This window comes from Capra hircus, chromosome 7 (assembly GCF_001704415.2).
Source record: "Capra hircus breed San Clemente chromosome 7, ASM170441v1, whole genome shotgun sequence".
NCBI lineage: Eukaryota > Metazoa > Chordata > Mammalia > Artiodactyla > Bovidae > Capra > Capra hircus.
Genome location: NC_030814.1, coordinates 94322087 through 94335375, shown reverse-complemented (window position 1 = coordinate 94335375; position 13289 = coordinate 94322087). Strand labels below are relative to the sequence as shown.

The following is a 13289-nucleotide window of genomic DNA, read 5'->3' as shown; positions in this document are numbered from 1 at the left end:
TCCGTTCTCCCTCGTCCCACTTGTTTCCCCAAGATGTCCAAAGCTAGCCCACCTCCTTTTAATTTTTTGTGCAAAACTCTTTCCCTATTTTACTGAGCCAAACACCTTCCATTTCCTTTGAAATCTACTTTACTTTACTAATTCCCTCCCAGTTTGGCTTCTGCCTCTGTCCTGGGTGACTCGTGGGTGTTGGCATTGCCATTCAGATGAGTACATGGTGGCTTTGTGGGTGGAAATTAGTGGGTGGAAGCGCGGGTGGGAGGATAATAGCTCAGTTTGAATCAAGTTGCTTTTTAAATTTATTTTTTATTGAAATATCAGTTGAATAAGTCAATTTAAAATGAAGGCTGTGGCACTAAATGGACATTGAAGAGGTGGTTGGAGACCTAGGGCTGTAGATTTACGTGGGAATCGGGACACCAACGGGGAAGACTTCAACTAAAGTTCATCTATAGGAGGAGGAGAGTGAAAAAGCTAGTTTAAAATGCAACATTAAAAAAACTAAGATCATGGCATCTGGCCCCATCACTTCATGGCAAATAGATAAGGGGAAAGTGGAAATGGTGACAGATTTTATTTTCCAGGGCTCCAGAATCACTGTGGATGGTGAGTGCAGTGATGAAATTAAAAGACACTTGCTCCTTGAAAGGAAAGCTATGACAAACCTAGACAGGGTATTAAAAAGCAGAGACATCACTAAGCCGACAAAAGTCTGTATAGTCAAAGCTAAGTTTCTCCAGTAGTCATGTATGGATGTTGAGAGTTGGACAATAAGGAAGGCTGAGCGCTAAAGAACTGATGCTTTTGAATTGTGGTTCTGGGGATGACTCAAGAGTCCCTTGGATTGCAAGGAGATCCAACCAGTCCATCCTAAAGGAAATCAGTCCTGAATATTCATTGGAAGGACTGATGCTGAAGCGAAATTCCACCTGATGCCATCACTTTGACCACCTGATGTGAAGAGCCAACTCATTGGGAAAGACCCTAATGGTGGGAAAGATTGAGGTCAGAAGAAGAAGGTGACAGAAGATGAGATGGTGGGATGGCATCACTGGCTCCATGGACATGAGTTTAAACAAACTCCAGGAGATGGTGAAGGACAGGGAACCCTGGTGTGCTGCAGTCCATGGGATTGCAAAGAGTCGGACACGACTTAACAACTGAACAATATAGCATACAACCTTATGTAACTGTTAAAAAGAATGAGGCACAGTGACATGAAACACAGGGAAACATGTCTAGGACAAATTAGAGGCAGGATGCAGCTGAAAGTTAAAAACACTCAGGAACCAGATTGCTTTGAATTCAAAGCCTGGCTCTACCACTTGCTGTGACCTTAACAAATTACTTAACCTCTGTACTTCAGCTTCTCCATCTGCAAAATGAGAGTAAGGAAAAAACATGTCTCATGAATATCCTTGATGTAAAGATTAAATGAGTTCATCTATAGAAAGCATTCAAAAACAGTGTCTGGTCCATAGCAAGGGTAGATATTGCTGGGTGAAAAAAAAAAAAAACCAAAACATAGCACAGCATAACAATTATAGTATGTATGAAAGCATAATAAGAGACTTCCCTGGTGGTCCAGTGGCTAAGCCTTTGTACTCCCTAAGTAGGAGGCCTAGGTTCAATCCCTGGTCAGGGAACTAGATCCTACATACAGCAACAAAGACCCAGTGCAGCCAAATAAATATATATTAAAAAAAAGAAAGTATAATAAAACCAAAAAGATCAACAAAAATTAACTTTGTATATTATTAGAGTATTATAATTAACTCAAACTGTTTAAAAATAGTTGTGTATCACTGAAAATTTCTGGATTTATCCAAATATGTTAATGACTAATACTGGTTGGTGATGCAGGTGAAGGAAGAAATGAGGAACTTAAGTTATAACATTCTGACTCTTTTAACAAGCATGTATTAGCATAATAATAATCATAATCTTTTTTTAAAGATAATTTTAGATTTAGGGCTGGACTGCAAAAGTAGTATAGTTCTCAAAGTCCTTTACCCAACCATCCCTTATATTAGCATCTTACATAACAGAATAGAGTTTGTCAACCAGGGGTGATACTGTTCCCCAGGGGACATATGGCAAGTTTAAGACATTTTTGGTTGTCACAAAAGGAGAGAGATGCTACTTGCATTTAGTGGGTGGAGGCTGAGGATGTTACTGAACATCCTGCAATGTACAGCCTCTACAACAAAGAATTATTCCCCCAAATGTTAACAGTGCCAAACTGAGAATTTCTGCCACAGAATGATGATGAAAACTAAGAAATCAATATTGGTCCAATACAATTAACTAAACTATATTTTAAATAAAAGAATTTCCTGTTTCCCTAGTAATATCCTCCTCCAGGATGTGACCATTTCTAGGTCTTTCCTTGTCTTTCATGATCTCGATACTTTTGAAAAGTACAATGGCTTTCATTCTGATGTTTGGACATGATGATGTCTGTCCAATATTTTCTCATGATTTATTGAGGTTTGGACTTCCCTGGTAGCTGAAATGGTAAAGAATCCACCTGCAACACGGGAGACCTGGGTTTGATCCCTGGGTTGGGAAGATCCCCTGGCAGAGGGCATGGCAACCCATTCCAGTATTCTTGCCTGGAGAATCCCCATGGACAGAGGTGCTTGGTTGGCTACAGTCCATGGGATCACAAAGAGTCAGACACAACTGAGCAACTAAGCACCACTAGCACATACATCATTGGAAAGGACACCACAAAGATGATATGCCCTTCTCAGTGCATTGTGCCAGGCGATTAATGACGCTGCAGTGTATCAGTGGTTGTATTAGGGTGTCTATTGCTGTTTGACATGTTAGCCTACAATCTAGTGAATTAACATTTGCCATCTCAGTTTCCATGGGTCAGGAATGGAGTAGTTTAGCTGGTGTCAGCAGGAGCGGCTATGGTCTTATCCCAAAACTTGACTGGGCAGGATCTGCTTCCAAGCACCCTCATTTGGTTGCTGGTAGGATTTAGTCGCTAACAGAATATGGAATTGAGGACCACAGTTCCTCACTGGCTATTGGCTGGGGGTCAACAAGGCAGCTCACAACATGGTATCTGCCTGGCTTTCATCAATGAGCAAGAGGGCAAGATGGAACGTTTCACAACCTAATCTCAGAAAGGATATCCCATCATTTTTGCTATATTGTTAGAAGTTAGGTCTGGCCTAAGAGGAGGGGATTACACAATAGTATAAGTGTGGTCCCAGCTCATTAGGGGCCATCTTAGAGGTCTCCTCCCACACTTGTGGTATTTTTCATCACTTGGTTAAGACAGTATCTGAACTATTTTTCCTTTTGTAATAAGTAAATACTTTTGGAAGAGATACTTTTGAGTCTGTGTAAACATCCTTCTACTTAAACTTTCACCCCACAATTTTAACATCTATTAGAGCATCTTGCCTACAGCAATTATTACTATGGTGATGCAAAGATTGGTGATTTTTTTTAAAAAAGCATTGGTGAATTCTTATTTTCTTCTTTCCTTCTACAATTAATTGAAATCTATTTGTAATGAAGGGTTGTCCCTTCTTCTCCACTCACTTACTTTCAGCTATTTATTTCTATGAACATGGGCTTGAGGATATTTATTTTATTCTTTGGGTTATAGTCCAATGTTATTCTTTTGTTGCTCAAGTTTTTCTACATTTGGCCACTGAGAGCTTTTTCACAGGTTGGCCTCTGTGCTCTTTCAACATGCTTCCATCTTTTTTGAGTACTTCTTACCTCAAGATGCTCCACCCTGAGCTTGCATTTTCCTTGCTCCAGCTCAGGAATCAATCACTTCTCCCAGAAACCCTGGTTCCTTTTATTGGAGAATATTGTTTAGAAACCAAGATCTGGGGCTTCCTTGAAGGTCCAGTGGTAAAGAATCCACCTGCCAAAGCAGAAGACATGGGCTTGATCCCTGGCCCAGTAAGATCCCACATGCCGTGGAGCAACTAAGCCTGTGCACCTCAACTACTGAGCCTGTGTCTAGACCTCAGGAGCTGCAACTACTGAAGCCTGTGTCCTAGAGCCTGTGCTCTGCAACAAGAGAAACCACTGCAATGAGAAACCCGTGCACTGCAATGAAAAGTAGCCCCCCACCACAACTAGAGAAAAGCCTGAGCAGCAATGAAGACCCAGCACAGCCAAAATAAATGAAAAGTAAAATTATATATATAAAGAAACCAAGATCTGGAACTATTGATACTGGGGTACCACTGCTTCTGGTCCCTCTAAATGGATAAACAAGGAAATGTATGTACATATGCACATATCTGTATTTCTACGTATGTCTGTAAACGTTTTAAATGAGAATCATGAGTTCATATTGATGCCTCCAACTCTAATCAGTCCTATGGGCTTCTATTCACCCTCTTTCACAGTAACTTCTCCAGCAGCAAGACACCTGGCTATAATTATCTGCAATATATGTATCCAACTCTGTGTACAGATGTATATTAGTAAGACTGGTTTCGAAACTGCAAAATCATTCTGCTGTGAGGAACAGATTTACCAACTACAGTACAATGTTGTAATTCTTTTTTGTCTTTAGCCTTATAGTATCACATCAAAATACGTTTTAGAAAATTATTTAGATCAGCTCCTTTCTCCCCCACCTCCTTCAGTGAGGTCTTGTAATTCACTTATACATATGGATCTGTTTGACTGGTTGCATTTGATCTTTCTATATCCTGGTTGACAAATGTGGAGTCCTGCATCCATCACCATAATTCCAGATGTGGCAATTCCATCACCACAAAAATCCCTCCTCCATATTGACCTTTTATGTAAAAAAAGGCCAAAAAAAAATTCAATAAAAATACCAATTAAAAACAATGAGATAAAAAAATCATTAATATAGAAAATGAAAAGCATAAAAAAAAAACTACTGAATGGTATACAAATATTACAGAATATGTAATTTTTCCAATTGTATTTCAGAAAATTTCTGGATTCATTCAAATGTTAATTATTGCCACTGTCAGTAGGGGTGTTATAAAAGTAAGAAACTTAATTTTTCGCAAAACATGTGGATTTTTTTTTTACAAGCAGATATAAGCATAGTAATTTTTTAAAAAATTAAATTGCGGACTTCCTGGGGGTCCAGTGGCTAAGACTCCATGCTTCCAATGCATGGGGACCTGGTTCAACCCCTGATCAGGGAACCAGATCCCACATGCCACAACTAAGGGTTTGCATGACACATGCTGCCAAGTAAATAACTAAAAATAAATATTAAAACAATTTTTTTAATGGAAGTTTACAGAAATACACTGAAAAAGGCTTCACCTCAGGAGAGAGAATGGGGCCAGGAGTATGGTCTTACTTTTAGCTTGTACTTTCTATGCTGATTTGAAAACAAGGACTTTAGCATGTCAAGGCTGTCATGAAATTTAAAAAAGAATTGGGGGAGGGGGTTTATTTTCTAAGCAGACAGATAAGGAGGAGACTGAGCTAAAAGAGCAGGGGTACCAGAAGACAGATATTTCTGATTTGTCAGCAGGAAAGGGAATCCTAGGACAGTAGGGAAGCCAAGGGGGCAGGTAAAAAGTAGGCCAGCAGAGACCAAGGAGAGACCAGCTTTAGTGGACTATAGGCCAGCATCCTAGGCAGTCTGCAAGACTTCGTGCCAAGAAGCTTGGTGGCAAAAAGAAAGCATAAGGCTGGGGGGAAGAGGAGGAGCAGTGGACTAGACTTGAACATGGTTATGTCCTGAGGAAGGACCTACCAGGTCAATACACAGAGAGAGGAGAAGGGTTGGTGCAAGGTTCTAGGTGAAACTCTCAAAAGCAGCTCCAGAATGTGGCATTGGGTAAGGACAAGGTCAAGGCTGACCTCAGGAGCTGTGGCCAAGGGAATAGAAATGGAGTGTTTGATGTCCTGTCTACTCATACCTGAAGGAAGAAGGCCAGGGATGGATATAGCACGAGGCATCTGCTGTTTTAACTGCATTATCTTATTATCTCATGGAGATGTGAGTATCATCATGGTGCCCCTTTTTAGAGGAAGAAACGGAGGATCAGCAAGGGCTGAATAGCCTAGGTCACAGTTTTACTCTGTCCACTAGCATTTCATAGGTGTCAAGAACTATGGCTGCTTAATCATGCTTATCTCATCTCTACTTCACAGCATACCAATGAAGTAAACACAATCAGTTCCAGATTGGATAAGGAAATGAAGGTTAAGGGAGATTAAGTAACTACCCAGGCTCACAGTCGGTAGTAGGGCTGGGGTTCCACCCCTAGTCTGTCTGAATCTAAACCTGTATTCCTAATTATTAATTCTACTAAGGTCCTTGCCCAAAGGATCTTGGTCTATTGATGACAATAATCCCAGGATCTTTTGACCTTCAGAAAAGTGTTAGTCACTCAGTTGTGTCCAACTCTTTGTGACCCCATCGACTGTAGCCTGCCCAGCTCCTCTGTTCATGGAATTCTCCAGGCAAGAATACAGGAGTGGATTGCCATTCTCTTCTCCAGGTCTCCTGCATAGCAGGCAGATTCTTTACTGTCTGAGCCACCAGGGAGGCCCAGGGACATATGGCTAGCCCCAGAGCTCTGGTCTTTCACTCAGGTTCCCAGTCTACTGGCTCCCTCCTTGATCCAATCTTGAAGTCTTACTGAGCAGGTGAGTGGGTACTGAGAATACAGTGACAACCAGATACCAACCCTCCCCTCAAGAGATAACTCTCACTCAAAGATGACAACAAAGCAGCCTCTAAGTTTTTATTAACGAGAGTTTCCAAAAACAAGCATCCATATTAGTGTGGGGAGTGAGGGTGGGAGGAGGGGGAAGGGCAGGAAGAAGGAATTCTGCTCTATTGGTAATAAAGCTCCAGGTTCATCCCGTCGTGGATTTCATCTGAAGTGAAGGTGTTAAGGAATCCTTATGGTGGGCTCCATCCCCATCCCCATCTCTCACGACTGCGCATTTGGGACTGGATCATTTTGATTTGGAAAGAATCCAAACTTTGTAAAAAGTTCATGTTCCTTCTGCACAACAGACATCCTGGAATCTCGTTCCACCCTGGTCTCCTGTCCCCACTCAGGTGGAGCTTAGGAATAAATATTTTGACCAGAAAGTGTCAAAGTCTTACAAGCCAAGTCAAAATATTTCACCAACCACCCTCCTCCCCCAACAAAATAATTAGATGGCTCCCACTCTAAATACTTACTATGCGCCACATTCTAAGTTAAATAGCTTATGTGCATAACCTCATACAGACCTGAGTATTGAACATAGAGAACCAAGTCTGGGTATGTAGATCCTTCCTCAAAAAGTCAAAAAAGGATACAGTCCCCAAGAGACACGTGGTCCTTAAAAATCGTGTACCTGTGGGATAAAAACTTTTTAGAAAAAAGTCTAAGGAGGCTCTTCACCCCCGAGACCAGCTAAAAAAGTTCTGCCTAAACAAAGGGCTGGCTGCAGCCCTCCCCCAACCAAACCCTTCTGGCCTGCTCCTGTCCAGCCCCTAGTTCTCACCACTTCTTCAATACGATCTTGTTCCAACGGGTGCCAGTTTGGGCTGCGATCAGCTTCTTCAGGTCCCCGATGGTGTCATCCGTACTGGACGCAGAGGAGTTAAGGAAAATGGAAAGGGGACTCTCCCCATTCCCGCCCCAACCCCTGGGTTTAACTACAATCACCCTAAAACAAAGACTGAGTTGTCTGCCTCATGCCAAGCACCCCCCGGAAGCCACAGCCACTTGGTCGCCAGTGGATACTTGCACTTAACGCGCACTTTCTTCCCCAGACGGTCGTTGCAAACAACCTCGATCATCCTGGCTGGAGCAACACAAGGCGGGGACTGGGAGGCAACTGAGTCGGGACTTCAGGGGTCCCCTAGATCACAAGACCCCCGGTTATTGAGACTTAACGTTCACGTCCCCATCACTCCCCCAGATCGGAGTCTCCCCAGGCTCCAAGTTCCGTGTCCCAGGACTTCGGACCCCAGGGCTACCGCGGACGCCGGGCAGCCGCGCTCCTCCCCTCCAGTAACCCGCCCAGGCCCCGACCCACTCCAGGTAGCCTGAAGACCGAGCCGAGCCTCTCGCAGGCCGGCGGATCCTCGAAGGCCGGGTCCCCTCACCTTTCCCGGACTCCGGACTCCTCTACCTGGCCCCCTCACCTCAAATCGCCTGAAAGCAGCAGACGCCACAACCTGCTCGCACGACTGCTAAGCCTAGGCCAGAGTAGACACTAAGAACCTACGCTGAAACAGGAAGCGGAAGTGCGCAGCCGGAAGCTCCACCCCTCCCCCCGGTGCCTGTCAACACGCCGCGGAGTGCTTATCCCAGGTTAGGATGTGGGTTTGCAGTTCCCAGGAGCGGTTTTGGGCTTCCAAGCCTGGGCAGGGGGACACCTGTGGACGGAGCGTTGGGCCGAGTGAAGGTCCCGGCTGGGGAGAGGAGTGGAGTGTCAGAGGTCTTGGACCGGCGTCCAGCCTTTCGAAGGCCCTTGGTTGAAGGCCCTTCGTTGTGCCGAGACACCCTCTAGTGTAGCATCTGGTGGGGACGCCCAGGCACATCCCGAGAGAACAGGGTTGACCTCCTGTTCCTGAGCCCAACGAAGCCTCTAACAGAAGCTTCAGGGCTACGGGGAGCCTGGATCAAGTCCTGCAGTTGTGCTCTCCGTCCCCCTGCCTTCATTCAGGGCTGGACCCCGGAAGCGTTTTGCTAATCCCTCCCCTCTGGCTATCTCGCCTGTCCCCAGGGACATCTGGGTTGCTGGCTACCATCCGTAAGTGAAGGAGTCTTCTGATTCTGGTCTGGGTACCAGCACTTACCAGCACTCCAGAATGAAGTTCAGCACTTACCAGAATGCAGCACTGATGAGGAAGCTGGAAACCAGCACACGTGCAAGAGTTCCCGGGTCTTTGACTTCAAGGAAGGTCGCTCCTGCCCTACAGAGGGCGCTGTGTACCAGATCCCAACCTTGCTTTTCAGCCCAGAGCAGCCCCGGGACTGATATGGTTCCCCAGAGCTGGTGGGACAGGGAACACCCCTTCCTAAATCCAACCTGCCTGTAGAACTCACTATTGAACAGTTTCTTCTCAGCAGACAGAATTCTCCTAGTTTGACGAGCGTAAAACGATTCACTCTGAAAAGGGGCAGGCAACTTCTGATCCACCCAATCCACCTTCTCAAAATAGGGTGTGAGATTAGGCAGAAGACCTGAGATAACTTCCTGGGGAAAGGATAGATACTCTGCGACCCTGTTGGGGCTGCCCTGACTTAAGGAACTGGCTCAAGAAGTGCCATCTCAAACACTAGTCTCCGGGGCCTTCCTGCCTCAGGACTTTTTCTTTTTTTCTGCCTCAGGGCAGAAATCTGTTATTTCTCCAACCTCTGCAGAATCCCACTAAGTGGGCTTCAGAGGGCAGGGAATCTTAATGGAAAGTTTATTCAGATTGGAGACACAGATCTAGATGATGAATCAAAACCTCAGTCTCATTCCTTAATATTAAGCTGCATGGTCTCAATGGGCTTCCAGATGGCGCTAGTGGTAAAGAACCCACCTGCCTGGGTCGCGAAGATCCCCTGGAGAAGGAAAAGTACAAGCCAAAAGTAAGACCACACTCCTGGCCTCATTCTCTCTCCTGAGGTGAAGCCTTTTTCAGTGTATTTCTGTAAACTTTAAATTGTTTTAACTAATATTTATTTTTAGTTATTTACTTGGCAGCACGTGTCATGCAAACCCTTAGTTGTGGCATGTGGGATCTGGTTCCCTGACCAGGGATTGAACCAGTCCCCACTCCAGTATTCTTGCTTGGAGAATCCCATGGACAGAGGAGCCTGGTGGGCTGCAGTCCATGGAGTTGCAAAGAGTCAGACATGACTGAAGCCACTTAGCACGCACACACATGATTTCAACACTTCCCCTCTCTGATTCTCCTTTTCCTCATCCAGAAGAATAGATGGGGCAAGAAGGGAGATGGAAGGTAAGGGGTAAGCTTGAAGGGACTCATGTGCCTGGGGAAGTTTAGAAAGAGCACATCTTTGCATTCACATAGAAAAACTAAGTCACACCAGGTGTTGATGGTGTTGACCACTAGACAGCGGAATTGCTGAGTCCATATTCCTCTTTTTGGTGCTTTTGGTGTTTTCCCAGTTATCCACAGTGAACATGTTACTCTTATAATGAGGGGGAAAATAAATTTAAAAAAATATTTATTGGTTGATTTGGCTGCATTGGGTCCTAGTTGCCATATGTGGGATCTTTGTTCCCCGACCAGGGATTGAACCCTCATCCCCTGCATTGCAAGGCAGGTTCTTAACCACTAGACCTCCAGGGAAGTCCCAAAAGAAATTTTTTTTTTTTTTTGCCGTACCAAACAGCATTCTTAGCATCCTGACCAGGGACTGAACCCATGCCCGATGCAGTAGAAGCATGAAGTCTTAACTATTGGACCACCAGGGAAGCAAGTGTTATTAAAAAAAAAAAAAGTTCTCACTCATTTTTTATGTTTGATTCAAAGGTAGCTAGGCAATTCCCTGGTGGTCCAGTGGTTAGGACTCTACTCTCTGACTTCCTAGGGCCTGGTTTTGTCTTTGACTGCAGAACTAAGATCCTGAAAGCCATGCAACACAGGAAAAAAAAAAAAAAACAAAAAAAACAAAAAAACCCTTTCCTCAAAAGAAACCCCACAAATTAAAAAAAATTTCTTTTAATTAAAAAAGAGATAGCTAAAACACAGGATTGTGTTGCTGAGCTTATGGGCTGGGAGAGATTGAAAAGAGGTGAAGAGTGCTGCTGAAAGGGGAGGGAAATAAAGCCTGGGATTGTTGGGAGCTTGGGGATCTACTGAGGGTCTGCTAGTCCCAGCTGGGCTAAGGCATCCTGAGGAAGTGGAGGGAATGGGCCATGGGAAGTCCCAGGACTAGGCTGCCACTGCTGCAAGGACTCTCTCCTCCAGAGCTGGGTGGGATATGGAAAGGCCTCAGGAGGCTGGACAATTCACATTAGAGCTGCTGTTGCTGCTAAGTCACTTCAGTAGTGTCCCACTTCGTGCAACCCCATAGACAGCAGCCCACCAGGCTCCCCTGTCCCTGGGATTCTCTAGGCAAGAACATTGGAGTGGGTTGCCATTTCCTTCTCCAATGCATGAAAGTGAAAAATGAAAGTGAATTCACTCAGTCGTGTCCCACTCTTAGCGACCCCATGGACTGCAGCCTACCAGGCTCCTCCATCCATGGGATTTTTCAGGCAAGAGTACTGGAGAGGGGTGCCATTGCCTTCTCCAGACTCACATTAGAGACTTCTCTCTATTTCCTGATGAATGTCATTCAGAAATTCTCATGAAGAGACTCAGTGCCTGCCCACTGGGGGCCAGGACAGCCCTAATCTCCCATCTGGGCCTCAAAGGGATCTGCTGTCATCTGCTACTGGGAGGAGCTAGGTGCTTCCCAGGAAGGAGAGTTCTGAGTCACAACTCAAGGTGCAAGCTGGGCAGGGCCCCTCTGCCCCTTATTACCTAAATTTCTGACCCAGAGGAAAGAGCTTCTGTGTGGGGGTGCCCATCCTTCCACTCCTGTTCGCTTGATGGGGAGGAGATTGTTCTTAGGAAACCTGTGTAACTGACAGAGGCATTGCCCTTTCATGATGCCATGGGCTTTCTAGAGAGAATCACAGCCAGAGAGCACTGAGATAGAGGCCCACATTCTGGCATCAGAAAAATCTGGGCTTGAGGCCCTAGCAAGCAACATGATGTTTGCACGATCCCTGGTGGGGGAATTAAGATCCCACATGCACTGTACAGCTGGCCAAAAGAAAATTTTTAAAAGCAAACTCTTTTAGATGAATATGTTAAATTTCTGCAACTATGTATCAACTATATCTGAATAAAGCTTAAAAAACCTATATTGCTTTCACTTATCCAGAAATAAATACATAAAAAGTAAAACACTGTGGTAGTCACCTATTAAGATGAGGAAACCAGAAACCCCTGGACTACCAGAGTCCAGTGGACCATCACGTCAACCATTGGATGACCAGGGAAGTCCCAGTTTTGCATTTCATACACAATTCCTTCTGTGTGTGCATGTATTAAAAACATATTTTTCCAGGGGATTCCCTGGTGGTCCAGTGGTTAGGACTCAGTGCTTTTGCTGCAGTGGTCTGGCTTCAGTCCCTGCTTAGGGAACTAAGATCCCACAAGCTGCATAGCATGGCAAAACAACAAAGCCCCCAACAAACAAACAAAAACCATGTATTTCCATTATAGGCTCTTGGGAGTGTGATTTAGTAAAAGCTATTATATATAATATATATATACACACATATATATGTAATATATACTTTCTATGTTTCTATTATAAATACAATCTATTTCTATATGATAAATCAAACCAGGAATTGGATTGATGTGTCAAAGGACATGCCTCATGCGAAGAGTTGACTTATTGGAAAAGACCCTGATGCTGGGAGGGATTGGGGGCGGGAGGAGAAAGGGACGACAGAGGATGAGATGGCTGGATGGCAACACCGACTCAATGCACATGAGTTTGGGTGAACTCCAGGCATTGGTGATGGACAAGGAGGCCTGGTGTGCTGCAATTCATGGGGTCGCAAAGAGTCGGACACGACTGAGCGACTGAACTGAACTGAACTGAATGTTTTTAAAATGAATTAATTGGAAAGTCATCAGATAAACAGTTTTACAGTGCAGGTCTTATTCTCCAATTATGTAGTTCTTTCCTCAAATAGTATAACAAAAATTCAACGAGAGTGTTCTGCTTATAATTTTGATAGCTTTTGCCAAATCACACTTTCAAGAGCCTATAATGGCAATACATGGTTTTTTGTTTGTTGGGGATTTTGTTTGTCTTGCCATTGCCTGGTATACAGGCTATGTGTGGGAATATTAGAGTGTAGTGGTATGTTAGCATATATATTGTATTTATGATAGGTAACTAGTTCTGGGCCAGGCACCTGATGCAAAGAAACTGGACTCATTGGAAAAGACCCTGATGCTAGGAAAGATTGAAGGCAGGAGGAGAAGGGGACGACAGAGGGATGAGATGGTTAGATGGCATCACCAACTCGATGTACATGAGTTTGAGCAAACTCTGGGAGAGTTGGTGAACAGGAAAGCTTGGTGTGCTGCCGTCCATGGGTTCCCAAAGAATCAGACACGACTGAACTGAACTGAACTAATATATGTATATAAAAGAATGTTTAGTTCCAGTATTGTTTAGCTTACCTGCAGGCAACCTGAATGCTCATCAGTACAGGAGTGTTTCAATAAATTTCACTGCCCTGATGACTTGGCAACTTTAAAA

The 13289-nt window shown here is 44.4% G+C and overlaps 1 protein-coding gene across 2 annotated transcripts; it reads right to left on the bottom strand.

Annotated features, from left to right (window-relative positions):
• On the bottom strand, positions 6710-8253 carry UBL5 (ubiquitin like 5). Of its 2 annotated transcripts, none has more exons than XM_005682339.3 (5): positions 8138-8253; positions 7734-7851; positions 7492-7575; positions 7304-7341; positions 6710-6870 (listed from the first exon to the last, which is right to left on the bottom strand). In XM_005682339.3, exons 2-5 carry the CDS (start codon positions 7787-7789, stop codon positions 6827-6829), a joined length of 222 nt encoding a protein of 73 aa, XP_005682396.1. In that variant the 5' UTR covers positions 7790-7851; positions 8138-8253; the 3' UTR covers positions 6710-6826. The 2 variants fall into 2 exon arrangements, with proteins under 2 accessions (XP_005682396.1, XP_005682397.1); XM_005682340.1 differs by having other exon boundaries at positions 8099-8223.